General features: G+C 34.4%; 2 protein-coding genes across 3 annotated transcripts in view; one reads left to right on the top strand and one right to left on the bottom strand.

Annotated features, from left to right (window-relative positions):
* Positions 1-15,779, bottom strand: part of LOC120428812 (opsin, ultraviolet-sensitive) — a 306,492-nt gene that overhangs the window by 168,830 nt on the left and 121,883 nt on the right. The window lies entirely within an intron of this gene.
* Positions 1-15,779, top strand: part of LOC120429619 (putative carbonic anhydrase 3) — a 60,442-nt gene that overhangs the window by 22,892 nt on the left and 21,771 nt on the right. The window contains 1 exon segment of the mRNA XM_039594650.2: positions 12,857-12,904. Within this exon segment, the coding sequence (XP_039450584.2) occupies positions 12,857-12,904 (48 nt within the window).

The raw sequence follows: 15,779 nt of genomic DNA, 5'->3' as shown, positions 1-15,779 counted from the left end.
TAGTTTCAGCGTGCAATTAAATTCAAATCAGATCTCCCACAGGAACCACTTGCGCCGAGGGCCAACAAAGTATCAATCTTGTTGATAGTTACGACCTCATTTGTAAACTTCTGCCCAGCGAAGACTTCAATTATTTTGAACTTTTGCAAAATGACACACATTTGTTGAACTAGCTTAAGTGTTCCAAGTGCTCACCTGTCGATCACATTCCTGCTCCAATTTGCAACCATTAACGAGACCGGCTAATGAATGCACCAACAACCTGTATGTACTACAGGAGATGAGAAGATGTGGGAGATTGCTGACTCACACATGAGCCAATTCCACGCAGGTGCCATTCGGAGTGTGTCTTTTTCTAGCGAACAAGTCTGAAGTAACATTCTGAAATGGTTGATCCTTCTTAAGAGAAATATGTCGTAGTTTGGCAAAAAATATGTTGGGGCAATTGAACCCCTTAATTTTTTTTTTTTGCAAATGTTGTAAATATTGCCAACAGAGAAAATTGCATAAATTAGCACGTAACACGAATATCTTACAGGTTAGAAGTGAAATAAGTGACGAGTTTTGCAGTAGAAGAGTCAGCAAGTCTACCTGTACAAAACAAGATAAACTAGGACCTAATGAACCAAGAACAATTCAACTGATTGAAATTACTTTTGTATGCTTTTTACATAAATACTATGAAGATGAATAAAATATTTAATGTCTCGTTCTGATGACAAAAAAAAGCATTCCACAAACACAAGTGGAAAGCGAATTTGATAGCGGATTTGCGGTTTTAAATTTCAGCTGCCATTCTTCTCACAATACACGCGGAAGCTGGGCCAGGCCGTTGATGACCGGCCCAGACTTTCATCTGGGTTGCAGCGTGTGGGATAAGTGATTTGTTTCGCGAAACAACTCGACAAACGCCGCAAATGAATAATTTGATGTTGTTCCGGTCAGTGGTGGCAGTGAAAACAAAAAAAAAACAAACAAACTGACAAATTGGAAGCGGAAAGCGGTCGTAAATTAGAATGCGGTTATCTCCGGGGAAGGTGTTTGACGTGGCGCCACGGGTCATATGATTGAGAGCTCACGTGTGATTTTAAAGATAACATTGTACAAAGTTGTTTGTAAACAAGATCATTTGATTTCCCTTTTAGATGTTGATTCTCCTTCTTATTTTTCCCTGAAAATCAAAGAGTAAGTAAATATTGATTACCGATACCTTTCAATTTTGTATGTTGGGACCACGAATAAAATTATAGAATTAATCATAACCATGATTTCTAAGATATGTAACATTTTTTGGCAATAGTATAATTTTAGTTGTCTATTAAGCATTATGTGATTTTTTTTATTTGTTTTAATATTTAGATTGTAATTCGAATTATGTTTAATTTAATTTGGCACTTTGTATGATTTAAATGCAATTGTTTAATTTGAATGCGATTTAAAAAAAAAACAAATAATAACATTTCAAGCAAAAGTTTTAAATGAGGATGACAAAAAAATGACAAAAACCGGGAATGTAACGAAAATTTGTCTTACGCAAACTTGGTACACTGATTTTTGTTAAATTTTTAAATAAACTTTTAATTTCACAAAAAAATTAAATCTGTATTTTTGATTTTTTAAATTTGTTTGAGTGGACAAAAATCCGCAGCCATAGAGAAGCATGGACAAAAAATTTGCCGCAAAGTTATGGTTAAATAATTGTATTGTATAATCAAATTTGCAATCGAATAGTTCTTTCCAGAAAAATTGATGAAGTGCACCGTTTCAAAATATATCCATTTAAAGTTTAATTTTAACTGAAGAATTCCCTTTTTTGGATTTTTTAATAAAAGTGTCCATGATTGTCCGTTCTTTTTTTTTTGTCGAAAGGTTTAAGAAAATTGAAGTTTTTTAAGTCTCATCCAAATCAAATATCTCAGCAACTAATAGTCCAAATCAAGACTAACATTTCAAAAGAGCCAAAAATTCAATATAACGCCGTTTTGAAATGTTAGTCTTGATTTAAAAAAATATTTTTTTCCAACAAATCCGAAAATTTCACGAATGTTTTATATTTTAGCATTGAAAATCGGACCATAAGTTGCTGAGATATCGACATTAGAAAATGGTGAGTTGTTTGGGTGAGGCTTAGAAAACATTAATTTTCCTGGTTTTAAACTTTTGCATGGCAATGTCTCAGCAACTAAAGGTCGTATCAACAAAGTTCAAAAAAGCAAAATACGGAGAAAATTTCTAAGCTTTTCAATTTTTTTTTTCATAGGTGGGCAAACATGGGCAATAATTTAAAAAAATGAAAAACTGTGACTATTTTCAAAAAAAGTTACCTTAAAAAAACTATAACTGGAAAACGGTGCACTTTATCAAAATTTCACTAAAGCACTTTTAATTAAAAAAAATTGATTTTGCATGGATTTTTGCACTTCAATTTTTTGAAAAAATCAGTATTGATTCAAAAATTCATAACTCGATCAAACATTTTTGCCCATTCTGGAAATTTCAGAAAAGATGGGCCCCTAAAACAAATCAGAAAATACAAAAAAACATATATTTTTTTTGCAAATCAAGTTTTAGTGACATAAGTGTATCAGTCCTACAACATTGCCGAATCAAATCGATCAAAAAATTACTTCCAAAGTAGAGCGTCCAATTTACCGGGATTTCCCGCAAAAATATAATTCCCGTTTCCCGGGAAATTTGTAAATCTCCCGGGAATTCCTAAAACTAAGCGGAAGTATACATTTTCTAAACTTTTTGGTTTTTTTTTTAAATAACAAAAAATAATAAAACAACTCAATTTTATTTTAGTAAATTCAATTTACTACTCTTATTGAACTTATCAGTTTCATGCAAAAAAAAAATATTTTCAAAATTTTTAAACCAAGACTAACATTTTAAAAGGGCGTAATATTGAATGTTTGACCCTTTTGAAATGTTAGTCTTGATTTGAAAGTTTTGAAAATATTGTTTTCGAAAAGATCGTAACATTTCAGAAATATTTCATGTTATAACATTGAAAATCGGACCATTAGTTGCTGAGATATCGACATTAGAAAATGATGGATTTTTTGTGTGAGACTTAAAAAACATCAATTTTCCTATTTTTAAACCTTTGCATGGCAATATCTCAGAGAATTTTTTCAGCTTTTCAAAAATATTTATTTAAAAGTGGGCAAACATGTGCTTTAATTTTAAAAAATGAAAAACTGCGACTATTTTCAAAAAAGTTACCTAAAAATGGTTTTAACTTGAAAACGGTGCGCTTTATCAAAATTTCACTAGAGTACTTTTTGATTGAAAATTTGAGTTTACATCGAAAAATTAAGTTGAAAAATTGTTGCGACCAATATTTCGATTTAAAAAAAACAGTATTGATTAAAACATTCATAATTTGCACAAAGATTTTTTGCACAACCAGGAAATTTTTTGAAAAGTTGGCATTTTATGTCCTCTAAAACATATCAAAAAAAAAATAAAAAATTAACATAGTATTTTTTTTCAAAATCAAGTTTTAGTGATAAAAAGTTAAATAGAAAATTACCAAAAAATTTTTACCGTATATCATTTTTTTCCAGTGTAGTCCTTATCCATACCTACAACTTTGCCCAAGACACCAAATCGATCAAAACATTCCTTCAAAAGATACAGTTTTTTTGAATTTGCATACATCATTTTTGTATGGCCAGCTGCCAAATTTGTATGGAAAATTATATGGACAAACTAATGATGCAAAATGGCTTCTTTGGGCATACCGAAGGCACCAAAAAAGTTTCAGTCGGATTAAAAAATACAACAATTAAAATTGAAGAAAAAATACCGATTTCGTAGAGAATTGCTCATTTTAATTTTGGAAAGCTTTGAAACCATTTTTTTATATCATTTGAAAATATTTGAGTTATTTTTACGTTTTTGTAAACCATGCCCAAATTGGATGAAAATTTAATTTGTATCATTAAATGTCTCAAAGACGGTTGTACGAAAAGAATTAGGTTAATTTGTTTAAAAGTGTGAAATTATAGTTTATCGTTGAAAATTCATAGAGCACTAGAGCTACCATGAACGTATGAGGTTGTATGCAAGTTTTTTTTTGCTGTGAAAATTCTATTAATCGAGGTCATTTATCAGGCTGAATCATTAAAAAATCATTTAAAAACTACATCGTAGTATACAAAAGGTGCCCGAATAGTGCAAACATGTTTCAAAAACTCACTCCAAATATTTGAAAACTTTGACTTGTAATTGCTTTAAAATGTTATATCAAATAAAAAGCAGATTTTTAAGGAAAATTCAATGCTTATCCATTTATTCATGAGCTCAAACCAATAAGATATCCTCACACTTTTTAGTTGCAATTCTATACAATTTTGTTGCAAAATATTAGTCAGAAACAGGGTCTGAACAATTTTTGATAAATTTCAAATTTCTCGGGAATTCCGGGGATTTTCCTGGAAATTTGTGGAAAATTTCCCGTTTCCCGGGAATTTTGTAACCCCGGGAAATTGGACGCTCTATTCAAAAGATAGAGATTTTTGAATTTTCATACAACACTTTAGTATGGGTATTTGCCAAATTTGTATGAAAAATTATATGGACAAACTAATGAAGCAAAGTGACTCTCTGGGCATACCAAAGGCACCAAAAAAGTTTCAGCCGGATTAAAAAATACAAAAATTAAATTTAGTTAAAAAAGACCGATTTCGTAGAGAGTTGCTCATCTCGAAAACGGAATGATCAATTTGTTGTCTATTTTGGGTAAAGACAATTTGAAGGAAAAAAAACCAGAAAATACTATTTAATTTTAACAGTTTTTGATTCCCTACAACTCACTCCGCCTCGGTCTTCGATCTCAAAATCTGGAAAGAAAAAAATTCAGAAAAAAATTATTTGTGGAAGTTTGCTTTTTTATGTGACTTTACCAACATTTGAAAAAAAAATGGTCGATTTTGGGTGCTCTTATTGGTCACATTTCTTGTTTTTTTTTCTTATTTAAGCGATTATTTGACAAAATACATGAAAATTTCACCGATAATTCCACTCAATGGGTGATTTTCGGAATTCCCAAAAATGTTGTATGGAACTCGTTGCAAAACTAAATTTTTTCAGCACTAAAACATAAACTACTATTATAAAATTGGATTTTGAATCACAATGCACTTTACTGAAATATTTCAAACTGTTACTAAATGAATAATGAAATTTTAAGTAAAACGAGTTGTTAATACCCATTCCTAGGAAAAAGTTAGCTTCCCAAAAAACATTAGAGTGCCATCTAATCAATAATTGATTCGCAACTAGAGCCGCATTGAAAGGCGTGCAAATACACCACAACCCTATCAATTTTGCAACGGCAGCTGCAGTTTGAACTTGAATTGCATTGCATTGCATTGATTGCCATTTGCCTTCTGCTGAAAAATGAATGACTTTCCGGTAAGTTACCGTGTGTCGATGGCATCATGGCAAATTTGTATGAAGCGCCATCAGACTGGGGGAGGGAACACTCGGCGGGGGTGTGAATCATTTGCGGTGCACGGTTAACAATGGGCAATTCCACGTGGTAATATTTGATATTCGGACGCACGGAGAAAAAAGAGTTCCCAAAATCGTGAACAAGCGTTCATGAAAATGGGAACCACGAACAAAGTGTTCAAATTTCATGGTACGTTTTTCAAAATCGTACCATGGGATTTGAACACTTTGTTCGAGGTTCCCATTTTCATGAACGCTTGTTCACGATTTTGGGAACTCTTTTTTCTCCGTGCGGGAAGCTAGGGAAGCTTTTTGTCGGCCATTAATTATTTTTTAACGGTGTGACGTCGGTGTTTGTTGTCGCACCAGCTGACACAAGATCGTAGCAAAGATTTCGAATGATATGAGAAATGGCTCGAAGGTCGAAACATCACGATCGTAATTTATTGGTGACAGATTTTGCTGAGAACGAACAATGCATAACATTGTTACTTCTTTGCTTTATTGTCATATGTTAGGTTGGTGGGTCTAATCTTTGTCAGTTGATTTTCGATCTTTGAAAAAATAACATGACACAATTCGAATGATTTGAGAACGTTGATCTCTTTTGCGATTTAATGATTGAAGTTGCAAATTGACGAAATTCTCATCTCGTCTATGAAATTTGACTCGGTTTCTGATGTAAAATAACACTTTTTGCCAACTCACACAGCAGTTGCCCCGACCCCTCTTCGATTTGCGTGAAACTTTGTCCTAAGGGGTAACTTTTGTCCCTGATCACAAATCCGAGGTCCGTTTTTTGATATCTCGTGACGGAGGGACGGTACGACCCCTTCAATTTTTGAACATGCGAAAAAAGAGGTATTTTTCAATAATTTGCAGCCTGAAACGGTGATGAGATAGAAATTTGGTGTCAAAGGGACTTTTATGTTAAATTAGACGCCCGATTTGATGGCATACTCAGAATTCCGAAAAAACGTATTTTTCATCGAAAAAAACACTAAAAACGTTTTAAAAATTCTCCCATTTTCCGTTACATGACTGTAAAAAATTTTGGAACATGTCTTTTTATGGGAAATTTAATGTGCTTTTCGAATCTACATTGACCCAGAAGGGTCATGTTTTCATTTAGAACAAAAATTTTCATTTTAAAATTTCGTGTTTTTTCTAACTTTGCAGGGTTATTTTTTACAGTGTAACAATGTTCTACAAAGTTGTAGAGCTGACAATTACAAATATTTTGATATATAGACATAAGGGGTTTGCTTATAAACATCACATCAATCATTTTTTACAGTCAAGTAAGGGAAAATGGGAGAATTTTTAGAACGTTTTTAGTGTTTTTTTTCGATGAAAAATACGTTTTTTCGGAATTCTGAGTATGCCATCAAATCGGGCGTCTAATTTTACATAAAAGTCCCTTTGACACCAATTTTCTATCTCATCACCGTTTCAGGCTGCAAATTATTAAAAAATACCTCTTTTTTCACATGTTCAAAAATTGAAGGGGTCGTACCGCCCCTCCGTCACGAGATATCAAAAAACGGACAACGGATCAGGGACAAAAGTTACCCCTTAGGACAAAGTTTCACACAAATCGAAGAGGGGTCAGGGCAACTTTTCCCGATTTCGTGTGAGTTGGTAGAGAATTACCCATTATTTAAACGATTTTCTCATTATTTTTTGTCAAAAAAAATTAAAGTCCATAAATTTAAACTCGCCATTTATTTTGTTTTTATACTGTGTAGCCTAATTGTGATTTTAAAATTTGCGTCAAGATAACACAACGACGACGCTATATTGCAGTCATAGCCATTCAAAATGCAATTTCCCATAAACGTTTCCCCAAGCATAAGTCACTTCATTCGGACGTAGCCCAAGGAGGACGACACTGGAGCCGCTTTTATATGCAAATCTATGCACTTCCTTCTGACGCTCACAGCTTGTCAGATTACCCATCAGGGCTGGTCAAAGGTACTGTCCCAGGGCAAGTAACAGCAGCCACATGCAGCAGCAGCTTTTCCAACCAAGTCAGCCTTTATGAAATATGACGGAAGAAGATAAGGGAAACCTCTAATGTCAAACTTATCAACTACTGTCCTCTACCGCACTCGATTGGGGCAATTTAGACGCCAGTCGTTTTGACTTACTGTCACTAGCTACTACCAGTCGGCAGGAGGAAATTGAAACTTGATTATTTAAAATTTGACGCCACTTGGCAGTTCGCTGTCTCGCGAGTGAGTACCGGAAGATTGATCCAAGCAGCCGCAGACTGTCAAGAACATCGCCTAGTACACTTTAAACCAGGGTGGAGCAGGTTTCGTTTCGCACAAACCGATAAATGGCCGATTTGCATGTGCGCAAAATGACTCGTGCCACTAATGAGTAAATAATTTTAATGTTTATCAATCTAATTGGCACGTAGCGATTAAGTGGATCACTCGGTAGTGGGTTTGCGAGCCGTTGGCTGGGATTTGAAGTGGTTTAACGAATTACCTCAGCTTGAGATGCATGTTTCTTTCTCCGGTTTGAGTGATCAATTATTTCATTATGACTCGTGAGGTTAGATCCAAAACTTGTTTACATTGAGTTCTTTGAACCGTACATTTTAATTTATGGAGTCAAGTCTGTCAAAAACTTTTTCGTTGAAAGTTAATTTAACCTAAAATTCGTCATTTTGCGCCATCTGTCGCATCGTTTGATGTTTTATCTGATTCAACACTCTCATTGTCATTGACTAAGTATACAGATTTAACCGGCAAAGCTGCCACCATTAGTTGTGGAAGCCAGTTAAAAATTCCCGAAAGTTGCCTACGTGAAGTTCGTCACATGTACGAGAAGTGACACGCCACCGACGCAAGTCACGCACCTTCCTCGAGTACCGAGGCGCATGTCTTTCAATAAAAGTCTTCTTAAAATAAATGGCTATTGTGTCGTTAATCTGGCTTCCTGCTTGAATATTCCGAAGCCTTAATTAGAGACGCGAACGAACACTGCGGGTTCTGTGTGCTGCGTCTCGTTTGATCTAAAAGAACGACGAACCCAAAGACTTTTGAATGAACTGAGAAGGGTATACTGTCCGGTTCCAGATTGAAAAGTGATTCCTTTAAATTGCACTGACTTGATGTGTTAGTGAATATTGCACTTTTTATGCACCGACAGGATGCATTTGATGCATAATACTTAATTGAATGCAACTTTCTGTATCTTACGTTTCGGTCATGTTCTTAGTTGCGATGTCTCGTGTTATGTTTTTCCTAAATTTGCAGCAGTGCAGCATTTTTGTTGCATTTTTTTGTATTTTTTCATAAGGAAGAAAATTTAAAAATACTCTCTCGATGATACTAGAAGTCGTTTTGCAGCATTTGTTAGTTCTTTATAGTTTTCTTACAATTTTGCAGCTATAAAAAATCTAAATAATCAGTATCTTTAGAACGAATTTTCGGATTGATTTGGTGTCTAATGATGACTTTCAAGTATTGCTGAGGAGTTTTCAGAACAAAATAGTTTCACTTTAAAAATAAATTAGAGTTTTTCAGTCCCTTCTAGCGCATGCTTTGATTTTTCTGTTCTATAATTTGATACCTCGCGCTCTCGACGGTCCTATGAATATCGACACAGAGAAAGTCCACTGTACCTACTTTTTTATGTCAGAAGTTGGTATGAGCATACACTTAACCTTTTTTAATCTATTTTCAGGGGAAAATCAAATATATATTTATATCTGTTACCAACATTAACTTGAAGACATTTGGTTGTGTCGATTTTCAAAAATTTTAATTAAAAAAATAAAAATATTCTGCAACTTTATTTGAAAAGAGCATAAATCAAAAAAATAGATTTCCAATCGGGCTCAATTTTTTCCTGGGGGTTCCATAGCCAAAATAATTAGACCTTTACAAATGTTAGGCTCGATTTTTTGGTCCTTAGACTAATTTTTAAATGACAACCTCATCACCTTTCAATCAAAATCGGTTGAAATGGCGTGGAGTTATGATTTTTGATTGTTTTTTTTTTTTAATTTTGTGTGGTTCGGTCCCCCTATCGGCCAAACAAAAAAAAAGTTGAACATCAGTGAGATTTTATGATCTTTCTGCCTTACTTTTCAAAAAGTTTTAAACCACTTATTTGGAAGTAACTGCTAGATGTCTTCATGATTGATATGACCTTTTTCAATCAAACCCGAGAATTGCAGCATGTATTTGATTATTCGAAAAATTTCAGGAAATAATCGAAAATTTACTTCTTTGTTATGGAAAAATGATGAACAGACTATTTTTTTGATTTAGATGAAATGACAATTCCCTGAAAACGAATGGTAAATGCCACATTTGATGGCAATTTTTGTGCAACAAAGAAAAAAAAATGGTAATATTGGTATTGTTGACAAATTTTGTGTCAAAAAAAAAAGAAAATTTCATCAGGAATTGATGAATTTCATCAGTTTCTGATACATTTTCATCAGGTTCATATTTTTGAGTTATATTACCTTTCAAAAACCTGATTTAATCCCACCTGGGGTGAGATAGATCCTTTCTTACAAAAGAATATAACAATGGTAGAACTTCTTTCAATTCATAACATAGACTAAAGACATGCCAAAGGTAAGTTCCAGACACGAAATAAAAAATCATAGCAAAACCGAGGTACAAGTGAAGCGCGTGTGCAGGGAAGTTTGCCATTCAGCTTCTATGAAAGTGAGAGAAAGAGAGAGAGTCAGAGAAAGCTATTTTTAAAACGGCACCACTACACACTCAACCGCGAGTACCTTAGGTAGATAGCCATTGGCGTCGCTAGCATTAAAAACATTGAAAACGATATAAACGATGAAAAACTTAGAAAGCTCCTATTGGCCTCCAATGTACTCTGTTAAATAATCTTACGAAATCACGAAAAATAAAGTCTACATTTAGGCGATTTTAGGAGCACATGGGAAACAATTTGATTTTAGCAGGATGAATGTCTTATGTCACAAAAGTTTTTGCATAAACATTGGACAGTTATGCAAAAACGGACAGGGCAAAAGAAACCGAAAAGCTACGATATCTTACGAAACGAAACGAAACTATTGGCACTACGCCCCCCGGGGCATGGCCTTCCTCTAACGTGGGATTTCTGCTCCAGCGCCTCTGACGAGACAGGAGAAACCGGGACCGACGTTTTACTTCACCATCCGATAGAAGCTCAGTGGATAAGGCGGGAATCGAACCCGCGTCTCATAGCATCATCGGGATCGGCAGCCGAAGCCGCTACCCCTGCGCCACGAGACCCACACGATATCTTACATGTTGTAGGAAACATCGGTAGACAAGCAACTACAAACGAGAATATCTCGAGCCATAAACCAGTATTCGAAGCTCAACTTGACATCTTGTCGACTTGGCGACGAAGCGTCGAAAATCGATGCAGTGTGATTTTTTTGCGATTTTAACGATTAAAATTCATGCTGAATCATCATACAGTAGTTGTTCGGTAACTGGGCGTTGTTTAACTGGGCTGCTTTTTAACTGGGCGCTCGCTCGATAACTGGGCCGTAGCCCAGTTAAAAAGCAGACAAACGTCAAAAAACCAAAACAAACCAAAATGACCGAGGGGTTAATGGATGCAACAATCATTTTCAATAAATAAAAAAAACTTTTTTCAAACATAGTTTAATTTCAAGTTACAATTAAATAAGTATGAAAAGTAAGAATTGTAAATAAATTTGAGTAACTTTTATTTTTATATTTCATCTGGAAAATATTATTCATCGGTGGTCCCCTCGTTTTTTTATGTTCAGCCCAGTTAACGAGCAACATTCGGTGACTGGGCTACGTTCTCAGCCCAGTTACCGAACAACTACTGTATTTACGAAGATGAAAATGATGTCCAGCTATAAAATAAAACCTATACCTTTCTTTAGTAAGAAAGGCAAACAGTAAATCGTTCTAAAAATTGATCGGGATTGCCGATAGATGTCAAATTTGTTTCAGATGCTCACTCATGGTAAGAACTATGAATGTAGAAAAAAAATTAGGATAAAATTAGAAACGAAAAATGTTGGCGAATGGCGAATGTTGCAATTTTTGAGACAAATAAAAGATAAGAAAATGAAATTGACCCATATTTTTATTTGGAAACTGTGTAATTCGTTGGCTCATCACATCCGAAAACAGATGGATATTTCGGAATTTGAGCAGCAACTCGCCCAGGTTCAGCACACTAGCTTTCATCTGCATTCAGAAGAATCAAAATCGGATTCAGGAGTGCTGAGAACGGCGCGACACATAATTTGGCAAACTTTACCACACACGAACATCACTCGATCTCCACTGAATTTATTTATTTATTTTATTTTTATTTTTTACTGTGCTATCCCGTTTTTGGCAATACAACGTGATTATATAATCATTGATTAGTTCCATAAATTACGTAATGCACGAAATAGACTTACAAAAACAAAATGATTAATGATTAATGATATTTGCACTAGAAATTATTATATTTTGAGTAATCAATTTATGTTTTAAAAGTATTGAAAGTGTGACGAGACCAAAAATATCAAATTATTTAAGGTGTTGTCCAAATCGGAAACAGTAGAAAGAATTGTTGCAAAAATCGAGTGTTGGCAAAACGGGATGGTTCTGTATTATATAAGATAAAATCAGTAGCTTGCAATTCACAACAAAGTCTTGAACATAATTTGTAACTGAACAAAAATAACTGCCTACTTGATTTGATTTGATGCATTGAGTAGAGAGTATTAGTTACAAATACGGCCAAATATGACCCATTACAAAAACATTATTCCAATCATTGAAAAAAATCACATGAAATAAGCGTGCTTTTTGAAAAACCAAAAATGTAAAAAAAAAGATTTTTGTGCGAATTTTCAGATCGAAAAAATTTGCAAAAATGCTGCGAAAGTCTTGGAGGCTATAGCTAGCATGTTTCTTAACAGAATTCAAACCATCGAAATTTTGGCTTGATAACTCAATTTATTGTAATCTTTCCAGCTTACTCATTATTATCTTTCCCTTCTTTTGCAATTTGTTTTTCAAAACAGACATTCCTAGCGATGGCAGGCCAATACAGGTCGTAGTTATCCTACGTGATATTATTCATAAATAAACTATCATTTCCCTGCAAAACATCCGTCATCACGAAAGGTATGCTAAAATATACAAGATCTTGTTTCATCTTTCTGCAAATAAACTGTAGAACGAATTGTTGAATGCATGCAGTTGTGTGTACTCTTGGGCTATCTCAGACAGCCTATCTGAATGGTATCTAAGCTAACTTTAAATTTGAATTATCAGATCGATGTATTAAATTGGTTCTGATATAAATGTATTAATTTAGTTGCCTTATGCTTCAACATTAACATTTCCTTTTTTTTACTTCTATTTTTCAGTAATTCCATATGGACGAAGTCAAGATTTCGGCTACGACGGAGAAAAAGGTGAGTCAATCCGCATTAATTCCCGTAATAATCACTAACCACCATCATTTCAATCTATCTAAAAGGGAACGTTACTTGGTTGTTAAGATGGGGTTTCCTTGTATAAATATAATTGCGGGGGTTCCTTAAAACTGCAGGTTGGCTCTCGGCGGTGATAACTGGACAATCGAGGAGAAATTATAATTGCAAATTATCCTTTGGCGGCATTTCCAAGAATAGTGAGACAAATTGTATTGCTTTTCCGGAAATACCACCATGGTCATTGATCGTGGGAATATCTTTCGGGGAATCCAAAACAAATCTCGCTAGTCATTGAGTAAACCAAATAAACTCTAGCTTTACTTTGTACTAGTTGCTTATGCCCCAACTAACGCAGGTTAGATCAAACCCATATCAAGTTAAATAAATAATTACTGTTCGGGCTTCAGTGCCGTCACCACCCAATCAATTAATTACCAGGCAATACATGCAACGTAGCGGGTTGTACAAACATTTCTCGGCCCCCGGTGAAGTGAGTGTGGTGTCCAAACTTCAGCCCGTGGGCACGTGCCGCCAAGGGAACTTATTGTTGTCACTGTCAGGGTCACACACACGAGGCACCCAGCATTAATCACCCATCCGTCGTCTAGTTTTTGTGCGGGTTTTTAGGGTATTTTATTACCAACTGTGCGATCGTAAAAGTTGGGGCCCTTGAAGAGTGATTAAAATGTTTAAACGAAAAGTCGTAAAACCGAATGAAAACAGCAAAATAAAGCCATAAACTGTGCAACAATTGACTTATCATCCCCCGGTTCATTGAACATCAGCTTCGTTCGGCATTGACTCTGGTGGTGGAATCAATTCATAAATGGGCCATCAATTGCACGCAACGGAAATTTCCGTGGGAGAAAGTGTCACTTTTAAGTTTTGGTTGCAAAGATTGAAGCTTGGTTGTTTGCAGATTTTTTCTATGAATTTGCAAATCATATTTAAAAAGCACTTTTCAAGAATAAACTCCAACAACCTAAAAATAGTAAAAAAACGTAAAACAATCACAACCAATTACCTTTTATGAGAAATTAATATCCAGTTTATCCAACACCATCAACATTGCACAAATACCTCGACACTCTGTAAAGGGCACGCTGATAGAATGTGACACATATCACACTTTTGTTTGAACTAGCGTAGGAGGAAGGTAGGCTTAATTACTATTATTATTTGCAGTACTTTCATTTTTTTACCACACTTGATTCTATTTCCGGTATTGATTGGCTTTCACGCACGAAACGCGAACGTCACTATTGACGCCGAAAGGTATAGTAACGTACGAATTTTGACGTAAAGTAAAAATGATAAATTATTTCTAAAAATATTTTTTTATGTTTTGCCCCGGGGATTCCCTAAATTGAAAATAAAAAAACAACTTTTGGTCTAGAAACTCACATTTAGTTGTGTAAATTAATAAACAGTTGAATACAATAAGAATTTTAAAGCATTCAAATTTGTGCTTGGCATATATCATCATTAACCCTCAACAACCTATCCCCGCCTTTAGAAGGGCTTCGATCTAAAAAAAAAAAACCGAAAACAAATTTTCCAACAGATTTTTGATCTTTAAAAAGCATTGGAAAGTAGAATTCTTAAAATTTTAGAAAATTTTAGGGATGGAAGTTTAACTTGTTTTCTGTGACTTTGCCAACGTTTTTTAAAAATGACCTTTTTTTGGGGTCAACTTTGGCTGTGTTTTTTACTAACATTTCCTATATTTTCAGTAAAAACAAGTATGCAGTAATTTTTGTACTATCCCAGACTCTACGCATTATTTGCAATTTAAATGATGATGGTGCCATTCTATAGCAGAAAATGTGAAAAACATGCAAATTAATATACTAAAAATAATACAAGAAAAACATAAAACAAGAGAAGTAAAGTTTTTCGTAGAACAAAAGTTGTTCAAAATGACCTCCTGAACACAGGAAAAATAAATGTTTTCGAAAAAAAAAAATTGCGCAGTAGAGGGTTAATTTGGCTTATATACTCAACCCCCGTTGTTTGGCACTTTTTAGTTTGACACTTTTTTAGTTGTACCCCGTTGGTTGGGCAAAGTCAAACTAAAAAGTGACGAACTGTCACTTTTTACACGGCTTCAAAACAATCGTTTGGTAGTATGTGTGCACTCCGTGTAACAGGGGTGTCAAACTAAAAAGTGACCCCGGTTGGTGTCAAACCATCGGGGTTTAAGTGTAATGGAAAATTGTTAAAATTTTAGTTTAAAGATCCGTAAAATGCTTAGCGCTTTAAATATATTCTATTTCATTTAATTTCTTTAAAATAAAAAAAGACTTTGTATGATACTTACGTATATTTATCAAATTAAGCTTGAAAAAAAATATCATATTTTATTATTTTTCATCAAACACCGGCATCTGGAGCAAATCATCACAAAAGAATAAATCATCCATAAACCACGTGGATACCTTAGGAGGGAGGGAGATGGCGATTGTCAACGCTCCATACAAAAATACAAAAAAGATTTTATTTGTATGGAAATTGTCCATGATGGCGAGGAGTAGGGGGATGAAAAGGGGAGGGGGGGGGTTAGAGATTCCCAAAAAATGTCCACGTGCTTTGTGGATGGCTCCTTAAGCCAAATTTTGTTTTGATTTTTTTGATTGATTTCGGTTAAATCAGAAACAGAACAAAACAGTTAGTACACCAATTTCCAAATTTATTGCTATAAAATCTCATGTACCTATTCACACTGAAGTCGCGATTTTGCCCAGCTGACGGTAGTGACATAAAGATAATTTGTAAAATATGTTTTATGTAAAACATGAGATTCTAAACTTATAAAAAAATTGACATTGACAGGTATTATTTTATTTGTTTTCGT

This window comes from Culex pipiens, chromosome 3 (assembly GCF_016801865.2).
Source record: "Culex pipiens pallens isolate TS chromosome 3, TS_CPP_V2, whole genome shotgun sequence".
Lineage (NCBI taxonomy): Eukaryota > Metazoa > Arthropoda > Insecta > Diptera > Culicidae > Culex > Culex pipiens.
This window is presented reverse-complemented; position numbering and strand designations above follow the sequence as displayed.